At 46.3% G+C, this 18,156-nt stretch overlaps 1 protein-coding gene across 2 annotated transcripts in view; it reads left to right on the top strand.

The window, feature by feature from the left end:
- Positions 1 to 18,156, top strand: part of ACTN4 (actinin alpha 4) — a 65,634-nt gene that overhangs the window by 1,566 nt on the left and 45,912 nt on the right. For both annotated transcript variants that reach the window (XM_032227369.1, XM_032227367.1), the window contains exon 2: positions 15,506 to 15,620. In XM_032227369.1, coding sequence (XP_032083260.1) covers positions 15,506 to 15,620 — 115 coding nt within the window. The remainder of the gene's footprint in view (positions 1 to 15,505; positions 15,621 to 18,156) is intronic.

Raw genomic sequence — 18,156 nt, 5'->3', positions numbered from 1 at the left:
TCCCTCCCTCCCACACCTTTAGGTGATTCTGTAGCCCCCTTTGCTGAGCTGCTGGCTTGGGGTGGGGGGAGCTTGCTCCAGAAACCCAGCGGAGGACTACAAAGCAGCTAAGGAGTGACCCTAGTCAAGGGCTCCTGCAAGGAAACCTCTCTTCCCCATGCAGGCTGTGGGGAGATCCTCCTCCTCGTTTTCCTTCAGTTAATTGGGGGGGAGCGTCTGTTGAAGGGCGGGTCGGCCTTAGCACTGGGGAAGCCTCGAGCGTCTTAGAGAAAGTTCTCCTTTAATATTAACCAGGCAAGGGATGAAAAGGGGGAGAAGGTATTGGAAATCCAAGTGGAGAGATTCTAGATAAAGGGGGGACTTCAGCTCCCAGAATCCCCCAGCCAAAATGCTTGAAGTTGTGTAGACTTCAACGCCCAGAATTCCCCAGCCAGCGTGTTTGAAGTGATGTGGACTTCAACTCCCAGAATTCCCTAGTCACCATGCTTGACAGTAGGGACTTCAGCTCCCAGAATCCCCCAGCCGAAATGCTTGAAGTTGTGTAGACTTCAACACACAGAATTCCCCAGCCAGCGTGTTTGAAGTGGTGTGGACTTCAACTCCCAGAATTCCCTAGTCACCATGCTTGACAGTAGGGACTTCAGCTCCCAGAATCCCCCAGCCGAAATGCTTGAAGTTGTGTAGACTTCAACACACAGAATTCCCCAGCCAGCGTGTTTGAAGTGGTGTGGACTTCAACTCCCAGAATTCCCTAGTCACCATGCTTGACAGTAAGAACTTCAGCTCCCAGAATTCCCTAGTCACCATGCTTGAAGTTGTGTAGACTTCAACACACAGAATTCCCCAGCCAGCGTGTTTGAAGTGGTGTGGACTTCAATTCCCAGAATTCCCTAGTCACCATGCTTGACAGTAGGGACTTCAGCTCCCAGAATCCCCCAGCCGAAATGCTTGAAGTTGTGTAGACTTCAACACCCAGAATTCCCCAGCCAGCGTGTTTGAAGTGGTGTGGACTTCAACTCCCAGAATTCCTCAGTCACCATGCTTGAAGTTGTGTGGACTTCAGCACCCACAATTCCCCAGTCACCATGCACCTTTAAGCTGGGTGGACTTCAGCTCCCAGAATTCCGGGAGTTGAAGTCCACATCTCTTAAAGTGGCCAAGTTTGAAAAACCCTGTCCAAGATTCAGACTTTCCAGGCCTCCTGCTTGGAAAATAAAGAGGTTTTTTCTTTGTGTGCACCTCAGATCTGTAGGCAGCGTCCCATTGTTAAAATGTACGATGGAAAAACGAATAAGAAAGCAAGACAATGCCCCCCCCCCCCCCGAGTTTGATCGGAAGAAGCCGTAAGTCCAACGTTTACAAGAGGCGAGAGAGGCGAGGGAATATTTAACTTTGAAAAAATGCTGTGGAAATGCTTACGAAAAGTCAACAGTCCAGCTTGGCTTGAAATACTGTCTTTTAAATCAGGGCCCTCCAACCTTGGCAACTTTACGACTTGTGGACTTCGACTCCCAGAATTCCTTAGCCAGCTGAGGAATTCTGGGAGTTGAAGTCCACAAGTCGCAAAGTTGCCAAGGTCAGAGAGCCCTGTAAAATAAAATATATATTTTTTTAAACAATAAAGAGCCAAAGAATTGGAGGACTTGTTCACCGGCCCCCCCCAGCTCTCCGCAAAACTCATGTTCCGTATTTGAAAAACCGGCCGGTCGCTGGTGGGCGAATCCTGGCTGCGGTGTTTTGCATTGTGGAAGCAGCGATTCTCATGGGATGGGATGTTGGCGAGGAAGATTAAATCTTCCGGTGTTTGATCTCGGGAGCCCAGCTTTGTCCTGTTTCACTTCCTGCTTGCCTGGATTCAGCCACGGCCCCAGATAAGGCGAAATTAAAGAATTTAGGTGTGGCCAGAAGTGGCATGGAAAAAGTTGAGAGACTTGCATAATAAGAATTTAACTCCGAAATCCAGTTTTTCTTGCTTCTTAGCATAAGGGTTTTGTAGTGATTCTGTCTCTCTCTGTCTCTGTCTCCCTCTCTCTCTCTCTCTCTTTCTCTGTGTCTTTCTCTCTCTGTATGTGTCTCTCTCTTTCTATCTATCTGTCTCTCTGTGTCTCTTTCTCTCTCTTTCTCTCTGTGTCTCTGTCTTTCTCTCTGTGTGTGTGTCTCTCTCTTTCTATCTGTCTCTCTGTGTCTCTCTCTTTCTCTCTGTCTCTCTGTGTCTCTCTCTTTCTCTCTGTGTCTTTGTGTCTTTCTCTCTCTTTCTCTCTGTGTCTCTGTGTCTTTCTCTGTGTGTGTCTCTGTCTCTCTCTCTGTGTCTTTCTCTTTCTCTCTGTCTCTGTCTTTCTCTGTGTGTCTCTCTCTTTCTATCTGTCTCTCTGTGTCTCTCTCTTTCTCTGTGTGTCTCTGTGTCTTTCTCTCTCTGTGTGTGTCTCTGTCTCTCTCTCTCTTTCTCTCTGTCTCTGTGTCTTTCTCTGTGTGTGTCTCTCTCTTTCTATCTATCTGTCTCTCTGTGTCTTTCTCTTTCTCTCTGTCTCTGTGTCTTTCTCTCTGTGTGTGTCTCTCTCTTTCTATCTGTCTCTCTGTGTCTCTCTCTTTCTCTCTGTGTCTCTGTGTCTTTCTCTCTCTTTCTCTCTGTGTCTCTGTGTCTTTCTCTCTCTGTGTGTGTCTCTGTCTCTCTCTGTGTGTCTTTCTCTTTCTCTCTGTCTCTGTGTCTTTCTCTGTGTGTGTCTCTCTCTATCTATCTGTCTCTCTCTCTGTGTCTTTCTCTTTCTCTCTGTCTCTGTGTCTTTCTTTCTCTGTGTGTGTCTCTCTCTGTCTCTCTCTTTGTGTCTCTGTATCTTTCTCTCTCCCCATTTCTCTCTCTTGCATTTCTGAGTTCCTGAAGGCAGAAGCCGAGCGCCGAAATTAAAGCATAATAAATATGGATCTTTTTTAATGAGGTATTTTTATTTCCAGAGCTCGTAAATTAAACAGCGTCTCTCCTGTTATGAATTGCATGCACTGTCTTCCCTTCCAAATTTCCACTTTCCTACGGATCCGCCCCCTCCTGGGGCAAACCGTTCCTTCTCCTCCATATATCAAACTTTCCATAAATATTTCTTTCCTATCCTGTTCCTCCAGTCCTCTTGGAAGACCTCCAATTCCATCTCGTTCTTCCACCCCGCCCCCCCCAGCATTGTTTTTGTAGTGTATTTTCGCAGCTGGCGCATGGCACCAAGAAGAGTCGGGCCCAGGGTTTTTTTTTCCTGCTCTTCCCCTCTATGTTTCTGTTGCCAGAATTTAGAGAGGTGTTTGTGGGACATCCTGAATGGTTGCAAGAAAGATCTTCCTTGTTTGAAATCAAGAGCCTGAGGTGGTTGGTCGTTAGAGAGCTTAATTGATCATCTTCACACCGAGATCCCTTTTTAGAATACATGCAGGGAGTGGATGAAATACGAGAGTTTTGTCTCTCTAAAGGGAGCTCTGCATAAAAAGACGTCCACAGCTTCTGAAGGCATCTAGCCAGGGTTACAGAGCAGCTTGGTGGAAACCTCCCGGAGATCAGATCTGGAGACAAAACAGTTGACCTCAGAACTTAAAATGCATCAGACAAGTTTCGTGTCCTCCAAAGGCTGAGATGTTGAAGGCCACTTTCTGATGAAGATCAGACAATATTCAGTGGCTCCTCCTGATCTGATGAAGATCAAGCAACTTTGGTGGCTCCTCGTTCTTCACCGCTCCCTTAATGTCTTCTCTTCCTTCTTCTTCTTCTTCTTCACCATTACTTCACTACCACTTTCTCCTCTCTTCCTCCTCTTCCTTCTCCTTCACCGGTTCTCCTTCACCACCAGTTTTCCTCCTCCATCACTCCTTCTCTTCCATCTTCTAATTTTCTACCACTACCACTTTCTCCTCTCCTTCTCCTCTTCCTTCTTCTTCACCACTCCTTTTTCTATCCTTCACACCCACCCCTTCTTCTTTGTCCTCCTTTTTCTCTTCCTCCTCCTTCTCCGTCACTTTTTCTCCTCCTTCCCTCCTCTTTCACCATCACTCCTTCAATGGCTTCTTCTCTCTCTTCTCCACCGCCATCACTCCTTCTCCACCCCCACCCCCTTCTTGTTCTTCTTCACCACTTCTTCCCCATGACCCAAACTAGTCGGACTAGAACTGATGATGTTACCTAATTGGGTCATGAAACGTCTGCAAGAAAACCACCAAGCTCAGAGAGCGCCAAGGACCCCACAGTCCTCCTCCTCCTCCTTCCACACGCCCCACTCCCTCTCCCTTCTATCACTGATGATGTTACTTAGAAGGGTCGTGAAACGTCTGCCAGAAAACCACCAAGCTCAGAGAGCGCCAAGGACCTTCCAGTCCCCCCCCTCCTCCTCCTCCTCCTCCTCCTCCTCCTCCTGTGCCTCTGCCTCTCCGTCCTGCTTCCTGTTCCTCCTCTCCATAAACCCCACTCCCTTCTAGCACTGATTACGTTACCTGGTTGGGTCCCGAAACGTCTCTAAGAAAACAAGCCAGCTCAGAGAGCACCAAGGACCCAACAGTCCTCCTCCTCCTCCCTCCACACGCCCCACTCCCTCTCCCTTCTATCACTGATGATGTTACTTAGAAGGGTCATGAAACGTCTGCCAGAAAGCCACCAAGCTCAGAGAGCGCCTTCCAATCCTCCTCCTCCTCCTCCTCCTCCTCCTCCTTCTGTGCCTCTGCCTCTCCGTCCTGCTTCCTATTCCTCCTCTCCATAAACCCCACTCCTAGCACTGATGACGTTACCTGGTTGGGTCCCGAAACGTCTCTAAGAAAACAAGCCAGCTCAGAGAGCACCAAGGACTCCACAGTCCTCCTCCTCCTCCTCCTCCTCCTCCTCCTCCTCCTCCTCCACCTCCTCCATGCCATGGGTGTGAATAAAAACAGGGGGGGGGGGTATTTCAACAGCCCAACCCTCCTGGCTGCCATCTTGTTTTTGTGGACCACACCTTTGGAGAGAGGGCTGCCAGGATCCAGTTTTTCGTTTGACGAACGCTTCCCAGGGCTGGTTTCGGATCCTCTCTCTCTCTCCCCCCCCCTCCTTTGCAACAAGAAGCCGGCCGAAGCGGTTGAGCAGCGTGGAGAGGGGAACGCTGGCTCCCAAACCGCCAAAACGAGAGATCTGGGCTCGTGGGAAAAAAAAGAAAGAAAGAAAGTTAGCTACCAATCCCTGAGTGCTGGAACGGTTGTCAAGGGAGGAGGCCAAAACTTGCCAGAATGGGACCTGGCAAAACACGGGACCGTGCTTAATTGCCTCCTTGGCTTTCTCTCTCTAAATGCCAAGCCACACCCTCTTGTCAAAATCACACATTTAAGCCTTATTAATTTCCAGCACTGCCTGCAGTTTGACCTTAAGGCTCAGCTGGATGGATGGAGAAAGAGAAGTTAACCCAGGTTTTGTCTCCCTAAAACAGGATGCATTTAATTTGATCCTTCCCTGGGTTATTCGTAGACTGAATAAGGCAAAAGGGAAGCAGTATGCCCCCTCCAATATTTGGGCCTGCCAGGTGCTTTGACGTAACACTTTTATATTTATTTATACGTCATATAATATGCAATGAGACTAATTTGGTTTATTTTAAGTGTGAATACCACTTTATAAGGCCTTGGTAAGGCCACACGTGGAATCCTGCATCCAGTTTTGGTCAGCACGATGTGGAAAAGATGCGGAGACTCTAGAAAGAGTGCAGAGAAGAGCAACAAGGAGGATTAGGGGACTGGAGGCTAAAACATATGAAGAACGGTTGCAGGAACTGGGTATGTCTAGTTTAATGAAAAGAAGGACTAGGGGAGACATGATAGCAGTCTTCCGATATCTCAGGGGCTGCCCCAAAGAAGAGGGAGTCAAGCTATTCTCCAAGGCACCTGAGGGTAGAACAAGAAGCAATGGGTGGAAACTAATCAATTAGAGAAGCAACTTAGAATGAAGGAGAAATTTTCTGACAGTGAGAACAATTAATCAGTGGAACAGAAGTTGCCTCCAGAAGTTGTGAATGCTCCAACACTGGATATTTTTAAGAAGATGTTGGATATCCTTTTGTCTGAAGTGGTATAGGGTTTTCTGCCTAGGCAGGGGGTTGGACTAGAAGATCTCCAAGGTCCCTTCCAATTCTTTTATTTTATTCTATTATTTCTCCCTCCCTCCCCCCCCCCCCCCCCCCTCTCTCTCTCTCTCTGAACATGGAGCAATGCCTATCACTAGGAACTGGTTCACGCAGAAATATCTAGCCCAGTCTTCCTCCACTTCGGCAACTTTTAAAGATGTGTGAACTTCAATTCTCAGGATTCCCCAGCCTTCGTGCAGTTTTATGAGGTGCAGACTTCAACGCCCAGAATTCTTCATGCTGGTTGGGGAATCCTGGATGTTGAAGTCCACACATGCTGAGGAATTCTGGGAGTTGAAGTCCTATGCGTCCTAAAAGTTGCCAAGGTTGGGAAACGCTGATCTAAACCATTGTTCGAAGGGCCAGCCAACTCACATTTATATAAAGTAATCCAAACAGCTCCGGCAGGAATTCTATAAAAATAAGCCGCGTTCTTCATGGAATCCCTTGGAGTTATGAGAATGAGCATCAGCTGCAGTTGGAGCAAAATATATTCTGGTTTCCGAGTTGGACGAGAACATCCCAAATTCCAGCGGAAAGTCCTGGGAATTGGAACCAGGTTGACCGAAGAGAAATACTTGCCTGCATTCTGAAAATTGGAGTTGGGAAAAAACCCGAGACATCGGGATAACGGCTTTAAAATATGTTGAGCTCTTAAAAAAAAGCAAAAAGCCTTTTTTTGTGACTCTTGTGACTTTCCTCTCTAGCAAGGAGGGAAACTGCCTTTGCTTCAGCGAAACGGAGTCGTGCGCTGCGCCTTACACCACGGCTTGCTAGAATGATGGTCTGTTGGACGGGCCAGAGAGCGGGGATGGGGGTAGTAAGCTCAGCTGGTGAAGTGGTCCATCATCACAGAGGTGTCCTGCTCAGAATATCCTCCATCGAAAGTCAAACCTCCCCAGATTGAGTTTGTGGGGAACTTGGTCTGAATTTTTGGTTGATAACTTGGAGACGTTTCATCACCTGGCTTGGCGACGTCATCGGCAAACCCCACTCTCCCTGGCGCTGATGACGTGACCTAGCCTGGTGAGGAGACGTCTTGCAAGAGGGTTCCACCACAAATCCACGAAGCCCTTATCCGTGGAGACATAAGCGCGAAGACTAATTCGTGCCGTTCTAAGCGCTAAGGAAAACCGCGACCCTACCGCGATGACATAATCGCGGAGGGCAAATTCTCAGCATTCCCAAGCGCTTAGTACCCTAAACCTAACCCTAACCCTAAAACAAACCCCTAAACCTAATCCTACCGCTTACCTTAATTGAAGTCGGCTTTCTGCCGTGGTGCCGTTTTAAAGCGCCCTTCTGTTGCCGCGCTGTTGTCGCGGCGGTGATGACGCATGGTGATGATGTTGCGGCTTAAGCGCCACGATTTTATCACCACGATTTTGACCAGCGCAGTTTTGTCGTGCCACGCTGCAAGAGAGCAATCAAACTCATCCCCCGGGTCCTCTGCAGTTTATCCCAGCAGTGTATACAGGCAGTCCTCGACTTACGACCACAATGGGACTCAAAATATGTGGTCTTTTTATCATACGTTTCAGGTAGAATGCCCGACAAAAATATCTCTGGTTTCAAATCTATATGTTGTTTTGTCATTTTTTTCCCCAGCCATGTATGCATTTTCGTCCATTCTTTTCTGGCTTCAGGGCATGTCCGTCACATAGGGATAGTATGAACCAGATGCTTGCTTACACTTCCAGCAATTAGCCGATCTATCTTTAACCTTCCTTCCTTTTTTTTTGGCGGTGCAAAATTTTTCTCAATGTTACTTTTATCGTCGTTCCCCCCCCCTCCCCCCTTTATGTCGGTTGCATCTCTTGCCTGGCAAATAGGCCTTTGAGGGTGGGGGGTGTTGCAAACAGCTGTTATGCATCTCTTCCAACACCCACCTGCCTAGATAACTCGGCTTTGAGATTCCTGGGTGCCACCCTTTGGAACGAACTCCCCGTGGAGATTCGTACCCTCACCACCCTCCAGGCCTTCCGCATAGCCCTTAAAACCTGGCTGTTCCGACGGGCCTGGGGCTAAAGATTCGCTGCCCCTATTTCGAATGGTATGACTGTTGTGCTTTTTAATTATGTATTGGAATTGGAAATTGGAAAAGTTTATTTATAGGCCGCCCTTTTCCCTGGGGGGACTCAGGGCGGCTTACAACTCATAGGGAAAGGGGATACAGACAATAACACATAAGGACAATACATAATTAAAAAGAACACAACATTCATACCATTCGGGTGGGGACGGATTACAATCTTTAGCCCCAGGCCTGGCGGGATAGCCAGATCTTAAGGGCTGCGCGGAAGGTCTGGAGGGTGGTGAGGGTACGAATCTCCACGGGGGAGATCGTTCCAAAGGGTCGTATTGTTTTGTGTTGTTACTAAACTGTCTGTATCCCCCTTCCCTTTTTGAGCTGTGAGCCGCCCTGAGTCCCCTTAGGGAAAAGGGCGGCATACAAATGAAATAAAACTCAAACTCAAAACTCAAACTCCTCGGGGAGCCGGAAAAACAGAAAGAAAAAGGGGAAAACTTTTGAGGGCTTTGGCAGGGAGGAGTGGTGAGGTGCCCCCCCCCCCTCTCCGCTTGCCACCTTTCTTTTCAAATGAATGCTTCCTTAGACGCTGTCAGAAACAACATTCCTGGGTGTTGAGCTCACCAACGGCCACGCCGATTGGCTGGTCCCGTTTGACAAACGGTTTGTGGGGAGAGGGGGGGGGGGCAAGCCACGGTCCACCCCCAGGTCATTTCACGTCCCTCTGATGCCACCCAGGAGAGCCCCTAGGGAATGGGGAGAGCTGTCTCGTGGTTCACAAATCTCTCTTGGGGGGGGAGTCCTCGGAGCGTGGGAATTCGGTGCCTGAAGTGTGCGATAATGTGTGGTGAGCCGCCAAGCTCGGCCTCTCGGGCCAATAACCGGCTCAGGATGGTGAGTCAGCCAGTTCTGGTAGCACATCCGATATATGCCTGCCCTGGTTAGAAATGTGCTTTCTTTGACTTGTCTGATGCGATGCCCTCTTCAGTCCCGTCAGTCAGTTAGTCAGAATAGAGCTGGAAGGGACCTTCGAGGCCTTCTAGTCCAACCCCCTGCTCCAGCACAAGACCCTCTAGGGAGAGAGCCTTCTCTGTTGCAGCTCCAGCCCTCTGGAATGATCTCCCTGTCGAGATCCGGACCCTTACGACCCTCCCGGCCTTCCGCAAAGCCACCAAGTCCTGGCTGCTCCAGCTGGCCGGGGGGCCTGTGAAATACCCAGCCCCACGGAAATTGTGAAATGTTGTGGTTTTGTTTTTAAAGTGTTGTCTTTGTCTAGTTTTCCCCCTTTCCCTTGTCTATTGTGAGCCGCCCGGAGTCCTTCGGGAGTGGGCGGCATACAAGACAAATCAAATTAAATCAAATCAATCCATTCTTTCTTGTCTGGTGCTTTGGAAAGTAAGTTGACCCCTTCCTCTTTGGGGCAGCCCCTCAAATCCTGGAAGACTGCTCCCACGTCTCCCCCTAGTCCTTATTTTCTCTATAGACCAGCCAAAACCAAATCCTTCAACTGTTCTTCCTAAGTTTTAGTCTCTGGGCTTTTAATCTTCTCTTGTTATTTTTTTCTTGGCTGGGTGTCTGGCCATTTTTTCTCTCTCTCCATTGTCGTCACGCAGGTCCCATGGCTTTAGGATGCTCGCCGGGTGTTCGAGACCGGTTGTGGGGCCATCTGTATGACACTGGGGTCATGTGTGATGAGCCCGGGACTCCTTGGTGCCAGCTGGGAAGAAGTGGCGTTGAGCCCTTGAAAGCAGCGCCTTCCCATTGGTTGAAAGTGTCCCCCCTCTGTTTCCCTCTCCAGTTCAGGTGGCACCCAGCAATCGGGTAATCGGGGTGTGATTCTCAGCAGCGGCCCCGGCACCCGATCTCCCCTTTTTTCCGGACTGCCCAGCGCAACACTGGTCCCTTTGTGCCACCCGGTGCCTTCGCCCCTCTTCTAGCTTCTCAACTGCCCCACCCCGAGCACTGGAGAAGAACAGTTGAGCTTCTCTTGTGGGTCTCTTCGCCCCCCCCCCCTTTGCCCTTTCCGATTCTTTCCGATGCCGCTCAACTTTTTGCGCCGGTTTTTGCCAGCTTTGGGGGATGAGGACAAAGCTGCCCGCTGGATTCTGCCTCCATCCGGGCTGGCTCTTTCCACTTCCAATTGTCTTGTGGTTCCGGGGCGGGGGGTCCAAAGATGCCCGGGGCTCTGAAGGCCCGTTTAAAGCAGGTCGGGCAACTGTGCCCAACCCCATTGGCACTCTCAGAGGAGCTGGGGAGGCACAGCTGGTCCCTTGGTCAGGTCTGGTCTCCATTTCTGAATGAAGAAGGTGAGTGGAACCCTCCCTTTGGTATAAAAATTATACTATTTTTTAAAAATATTTTAATTTAATTTTTAATCGCAATTGTCCCTATCTTTATAACAGTTTTTACATTGGTTGTTTTGATGCTGTGGTTTGATTGTTGTACACTGGCCGGAGTAATTTCTGGCAAGATGGGCGGCAATGTAAATTAGACAGACACAGTCAGAGAGAGATGGGTAGATGGACAGACAGACGCTAGATGGGTGGACAGACAGATGAAGAAGCAATGTAGAGGGATGTATAGATAGACCCTGTTGATGGGTGCTGGACAGACATACAGAGACCGTAGATGGATAGAGAGATCCTGTTGTCGGGTGGATGTATGGATGGGCGGACAGACAGACAGATGCTGTCAGAGAGAGATGGTTGGATGGACAGGCAGACGCTAGATGGGTGGACAGACAGATGAAGAAGCACTGTAGAGGGATGTATAGACATACCCTGTTGATGGGTCGATGGACAGACATACAGACACTAGTATAGATGGATAGAGAGACCCTGTTGATGGGTGGATGGACGGAGATACAGACACTAGTATAGATGGATAGAGAGACCCTGTTGATGGGTGGATGGACGGACATACAGACACTAGTATAGATGGATGGAGAGACCCTGTTGATGGGTGGATGGACGGACATACAGACACTAGTATAGATAGATGGAGAGACCCTGTTGATGGGTGGATGGACGGACATACAGACACTAGCATAGATGGATAGAGAGACCCTGTTGATGGGTGGATGGACGGACATACAGACACTAGCATAGATGGATAGAGAGACCCTGTTGATGGGTGGATGGATGGACATACAGACACTAGTATAGATGGATAGAGAGACCCTGTTGATGGGTGGATGCATGGATGGATGGACAGACCATAAATGAATAGACAGACAGACAAACGCTGTAGATGGATGGATAGGCAGACACACTGTTGATGGGTGGATGGACAGATATACAGACGCTAGATCGATAGGCAGACCCTGTTGATGGGTGGATGAAGGGACTGATGGAAAGACGGATGTAGATGGATGGACAGAGCCACAGACCTGGACGGATGGATGATTGAGAAGGCCATGCCACTTGCTCCCAGTGTGTATGTGTGTCTGCATGCCCGTGAGTGTGACGCAGAGGGAGGTGTGTGGGAGTTATAGTTGTTGCGGGTGACAACTGACGTCGCATGACAAGACCTATTCATAGCCCCAGAGTTGAATAACTGGAAAAATCTGCTCCGTCACCAGCGTCTTTTGACACCCCGCCTCGCCTCCTTGGCGCTTCTCCCTTTCAACCCTTGGCAAGGGCAGAGCAGCATGGGCGAGGGAGTCCATGCACCGAGGCGGGAGAAGAGAGATGTGGTTGAGCTTCCACATGAAAGGGTGGGTGGAAGATGCTTCAGTGATCTGGGCAAGAGCTTTGCATTTTTATTTTCTAAAATAAATTAGTTTCGTTTAGTTTTGAGTTAAGTTTGGCACTTATCTTTTAGTTTAATGTTTAGTGCAGAGGTCTTCAAAGGTGGCAACTTTAAGGCTGGTGGACTTCAACTCCCAGAATTCTCCAGCCAGCTATGCTGGCTGGAGAATTCTGGGAGTTGAAGTCCACATGCCTTAAAGTTGCCAAACTATGCTGGCTGGAGAATTCTGGGAGTTGAAGTCCACATGCCTTAAAGTTGCCAAACTATGCTGGCTGGAGAATTCTGGGAGTTGAAGTCCACATGCCTTAAAGTTGCCAAACTATAGTGGCTGGAGAATTCTGGGAGTTGAAGTCCACCAGCCTTAAAGTTGCCACGTTTGAAGGCCCCTGGTTTAATGCTTAGCTTATTTCGTTTTTAATTTAGTATTTTGCTTAAAGCTTAGTTCTTTTCGCCACCTATTGAGAGAGGTGGCCGTATCAACCAAATCAAATGCACAATTAAATGCCCCGTTTCCCTGAAAACAAAACCTCCCCGGGGAATAAGCCCAATCGGGCTTTTTGAGTGCATGCGCTTAAAATAAGCCCTCCCCTCAAAATAAGCCCTCCCCAAAAATACTGCAACACAGCAGCAGCCAAGGAGGTGAGCACGCACGTTGCCTCCTGCACCTCAAAAATAATAAGGCTTCCCTTAAAATAAGGCCAAGTGCTTATTTTTGGGGGGTGGGTGTCAAAAGAAAATAAGACCCTGCCTTATTTTGGGGAAAACACAGCGAAACATATAAAAATATACCTTGGCCATCCTTTTTGTACCTGGTGTTCAAATGAATGTCGAGAAAATACCTACGCAGGCATTAAAACAAACCCACAACTTTTACCCCCCCCCCCCCCCCAAGCAAAACTTTCAAGAGGAATGGTGATGATTAAGTCGTTAAGGTGTAACCAAATAACTCCAGAACAAATCGCTTGTCTTAGTCAGGGAAGGTGTTCCCAGGTGCCTCCTGATCTCTCTCTTTTTTTAAATTTTTTAAATTTTACCTTTTCGCAAGGGAACAAATCAGAGGTTCTTTTTGAAGAATCTTTATTGTACAGGTAGTCCTCAATGTAGAAACCACAAGGGATCGCAAACGTTTTCTGCAGTTTAAGCGACGATGTTTTGTTTAGGGTTTTTTTTGCCCCACTTTACGACTTCTTGCCATCGTTGTTAAGTGAATCACTGCTATAACCGGGCTGTTAAGGGAAGGTCCGGTTGTCTTCGGAAAAGCACCTTTGGGACCAACTGGCCTCTTTGTTCTGCCTGAGGCTTCCCCCCCAAAAAAGCACGAAGCAGATTCCTGGTCCGGATAAAACGCTTTTATTTTATTTTATTTTAATTTTTTATTGTTTTTATTAAAGAGAAACCCAAAAGAAAAAAATCCTCTTTCATTACATCTTGTAGAAAGCGTATCCACTGGTTACAGGTATATTTCGTGCGTTTCTTCCACAATCATTACATATATTTCATTCAGTTTGGATTGTACGTTATAGAATTTATATATTTTACTATTACTATACCACAATTTTCATTTAATTAGGCTTTTAAGGACACAACCACCTACTGGCATTTTTTTTTCCCCGCAGTCTCAGTGAATCTGCCATAACTTTACATCTTTATGCCATATTCTAAAAGAAAGTCGATTAAAAGGATATCTAACATTCCCTCTCCTTCCCCCCCCCCCCGACTCACAAATTAACACTTCTGTCCATTTTACTTTTACCAGTACAACACATTAAATATTGTCCATTAACATTTCTTCATTATTATTGTAGTTAGCTGAAAATTATTTACTATTTTTCTCACCTCTCCTCTCCACAGGCCCAAGAGCAATTTACCTTTATAGCCATCTCTAAACAGAAATTTATTAATAAGTGTTAGCAAAGATAACCATTTAAAATTTAAGACAATCAAAACCGCTTTTATTAAACGAATGTGAATTCCTCTCCTTCCCATTCCGTAAGGTCTGGCAAACAGTCTTTCCAAGGAATATTTATGATACAGAGTTTCCTGCTTGAGAAGGGGGTTGGACTAGAAGACCTCCAAGGTTCCCTTTCAACTCTGTTGTTCTATTATTAATGCGCTGCATAAACCCAACCTATTTTGGTGGCAAAAAATTTTTTTTCTCCTTTTATGCTTGTCTCATCTTGGCCGCATCTCACGGTTTCGTCAGATGCTGGGACGATCACGAGTGCCACTTGTTAAGATTAGATTTCCATTTTTTCCCCTTTCTGATCTTCTGCTCTTGATGATTCGTCGAGATGGTGAAAGAGGGCGAGAAGCAGTTTCCTTCAAACCGTTTCCCCCACATGGCGTTCCTTGCTCATCCTCTCCCTCCGAAAACTATCTGACGGGGTCATCTTCTTAAAGCTGTCCCTGATACAGCGGACAAGGCCCAAAGTAAACTTTGTGAGGCTTATGCAATTTTCCAAAAAGGAGAAATTGCAACTGGGACTTTTCTAAATTTCTTCACCTGTTTACTGAAAAGACGATTCCAGGAAGCTCCGTGCAAGTTCACACCGAGCCCTGTGTCCCTTGTGGCTCCTTGACTTACACAATTGAACCCAAAACCTCTGTTGCTAAACAAGAGAAGTTTCCCCTTCCCCTATATAAAGTTATGATATAACTTTTCTTGCCTCAGCTGTGGAGCGAATCACTGCAGTTGTTAAATTAGTGACACGGTTGTTAAAAGGAACTTGGCTTCCCCATTGACTTGGCTTGTCTGAAGGTCACGATTAGGACATCACCCTGGGACCCTGCAGCCGTCGTAAGTGCATGCCAGTTGCCAAGCCTCTGAATTTTGATGCTCCTTCAGCGGGTCGCAAGCGTGAGAAATTTGTAGAAGGCGCTTTTTTCAATGCTGTTGTAAAGTCGAACAGTCACTAAATGAATTGCAACACAGTTGTTAAGTGAAGCTGGCTTGTCCGTTGGCTTTCCTGGTCAGAAGGTCACAAAAAGGGATCGTGTGAAACACTCCCCCCCCCCCCCGGACACTGCAATCGTCATAAATATGAGTCGGTTGCTAAGCATCTGAATTTTGATCATGTGACTGTGGGAGGGCTCTAAGGGTTGGAAATGTGAAAAAACAGTCATAAATCACTCTCTTCAGTGCTGTCGGACCTTCAAACCGTCACTAAATGAACTGTTGTAAGTTGAGGATCACCCAATATCTTTAGTAGTATATTAAATATAAAGCAACTCTTAAATACAGAGCAACGATATTAAATATAAATCAACTATTGCCAATAGCAAGATTTCTGTCTGGCATTGTCTTCCCATTGTCTTCGCATTGGCATTGTCGTTGGGTTATCCAAGCATGAAGGAACTATTTGGAAGTAGCTTCTGTCGTTCTTGGTTCTTTGGACCTGATACCAGCTCGATTTCGGAGCAGTTACATGGTGGATGGGATGAGGGGCAGAAAATTGGCATCCTATGGATGTCATCTTCTCGGCCAAAATAACGTCTCCGTTGGTTTTCCTCTTGTCTTCAAGAAACACAAGCGTCCGGTCCAGTGCTGTGCCCATCTGTGCATTTTTGAGTCTTCAGTGTCCCCAAATTTCATCTCTCTCCGTCTTTTCTCTTCTAGACATTCACAGCATGGTGCAATTCCCACCTTCGGAAAGCCGGCACGCAGATCGAGAACATTGACGAAGACTTCCGGGATGGTCTCAAACTAATGCTGTTGCTGGAGGTCATTTCAGGTGAGGCTCCGGATGGCCGATGTGTTGTGAGGCCACAGAAGACTTCTCGGGTCTCTTAAAAGCTCCTTCTCTTGGTAGCTTAGCAATAGCAATAGCAGTTCGACTTATATACCGCTTCATAGGGTTTTCAGCCCTCTCTAAGCGGTTTACAGAGTCAGAATATCGCCCCCCCACAGTCTGGGTCCTCATTTCACCCACCTCGGAAGGATGGAAGGCTGAGTCAACCTTGAGCCGGTGAGATTTGAACCGCCGAACTGCAGATAGCAGTCAGCTGAAGTGGCCTGCAGTACTGCACTCTAACCACTGCGCCACCTCGGCTCTTGCTTCTTGAGATGATTCTGGATGCTTGGGTCTTCCTGGCGTGGCCCTCTCCAAATTGGGGTCTTCCCATTTTTGTTGGAAAGGCCATTCTGAGAATTCCCAAACAATTTTTAGCGCGTCCAGTTGATTAAAGCTGTTTGATGAGGAAGATGAAGGATACTTGTGACCAGATGTCTGAAATCTTTTCTTGACTCCCAAAGCTCTTAAACTTGGCTACCTCCTTGAATCACGACCACAGATCACAGACCCAAATTTCGATCACTAAGCAAGAGAGTTGTTAAGCGAGTTCTGCCTCATTTTATGACCTTTCTTGCCACCGTTGTTAAACGAACCACTGCAGTTAAGTTAGTCACACACGCTTGTTAAGGGGTTCTGGCTTCCCCATTTGACTTCGCTTGTCAGAAGGTCGCACAAGGGGCATCACGTGACCCTGGGAAACCGCAACAGTCGTAAGTACATGCCAGTTGCCGAGTGTCTGAATTCTGATCACTTGACCATGGGGATGCTACACCCGTTGCAGGTGTGTAAATGATTATAAGTCACTTTTTTAAAGTGTCGTCATAACTTTTTTTTTTAATAATTTATTTTATTTTATCAATTTCATATATACATTCACAATTATATGATCTCATAACTGTTATTAATAATATGTATTTATAACAATTTTTCCCTACTGTTGACAATATACTTGAAGATCCATCTTATCTTACAACGGTCCTACTTCTTCTTCCCTCCCTCCCTCTTTCCTTCCCTCGTTTCTTCTCTCCTACTCCCTTTCCTTCCCTCCCTCCTTCTCTCCTTCCCTCCTTCCTTCCCTCCTTTCTTTTCTATGATTGATAGATAGATAGATAGATAGATACATAGATACATAGATACATAGATAGATACATAGATACATAGATACATAGATACATAGATACATAGATACATAGATACATAGATACATAGATACATAGATGATAGATAGATAGAGATAGATAGATAGAGATAGATAGAGAGATAGATAGATAGATAGATAGATGATAGAGATAGAAAGATAGATAGAGATTAGATAGGGAGAGAGAGATAGAATGGATAGATAATGATAGATACAGAGATAGATATAGAGATGTAGATATAGATAGAATGATAGATAGAATGATAGAATGATAGATAGATATAATGGATAGATAGAGAATAATAGATACAGAGAGAGAGAGAGAGAGAATGATAGAATGATAAGAGATGATTGATTGATTGATTGATTAGATAGGGATACGTAGAGAGATAGAGAGAATGGATAGATAGAAAATGATAGATACATAGAGATAGATAGAGAGATAGAGCGAGATAGAATGATAGATAGAATGATAAGATACAGAGATAGATGATAGATAGATAGATAGATAGATAGATAGATAGATAGATAGATAGATAGATGATAGATAGATAGATAGAATGGATAGATAGAGAATAATAGATACAGAGAGAGAGAGAGAGAATGATAAGAGATAGAATGATAAGAGATGATTGATTGATTAGATAGGGATACATAGAGAGATAGAGAGAATGGATAGATAGAAAATGATAGATACATAGAGATAGATAGATAGATAGATAGATAGATAGATAGATATACGATAGAGATAGAATGATAGAGATAGAATGATAGATAGATTAGATAGGGACATATAGATAGATAGTTTGGCCTCATTTTGATTTTTGCAGGGTGGCTCAAATTATGCGGAAAAATATGTGAATTGGGGGGGGGGGGAGAAATTGTGTGTCATATGTCAACAGTTGTATTATGGACCCCGAGCTACAAATGTTCTTTTCTATTGCAATTGTACAGAGAGAGAGAACAATATAATTAAAGGAATACGCTTTGGGGGGAAAAATTTCTGTTCATCCATCCGCTGGGACTCCTTTCTGAGCCAAAAGGCACACAGAGACTGGGTTGACCCTTTAAGGAAAAGAGCCATTCAAAAGAAAGAGAGAGAGAGAGAGGGAGGGAGGGAGGGAGGGGGAGAGAGAGAGAGAGATAGAGATGCAGAGGGATGAGGAAATGAATTGTATGTTGTTTTAAAAATACAGCCAGAAGGTTTACAAGCGAAACAGATGGCTTTGTCTCTCTCCCTCTCATTGTTGATAGAGGTTTTCCAATATGGCAGGATGCAAATTTATGATAATCCCGGAGGGCTAGAGTTTCCGTTGCTAAGCCAGGCTGTTGTTAACT

Source organism: Thamnophis elegans, chromosome 12 (assembly GCF_009769535.1).
Source record: "Thamnophis elegans isolate rThaEle1 chromosome 12, rThaEle1.pri, whole genome shotgun sequence".
NCBI classification, from domain to species: domain Eukaryota; kingdom Metazoa; phylum Chordata; class Lepidosauria; order Squamata; family Colubridae; genus Thamnophis; species Thamnophis elegans.
The sequence above is the reverse complement of the archived record's forward strand: the minus strand, read 5'-3'. Positions and strand labels throughout refer to the sequence as shown.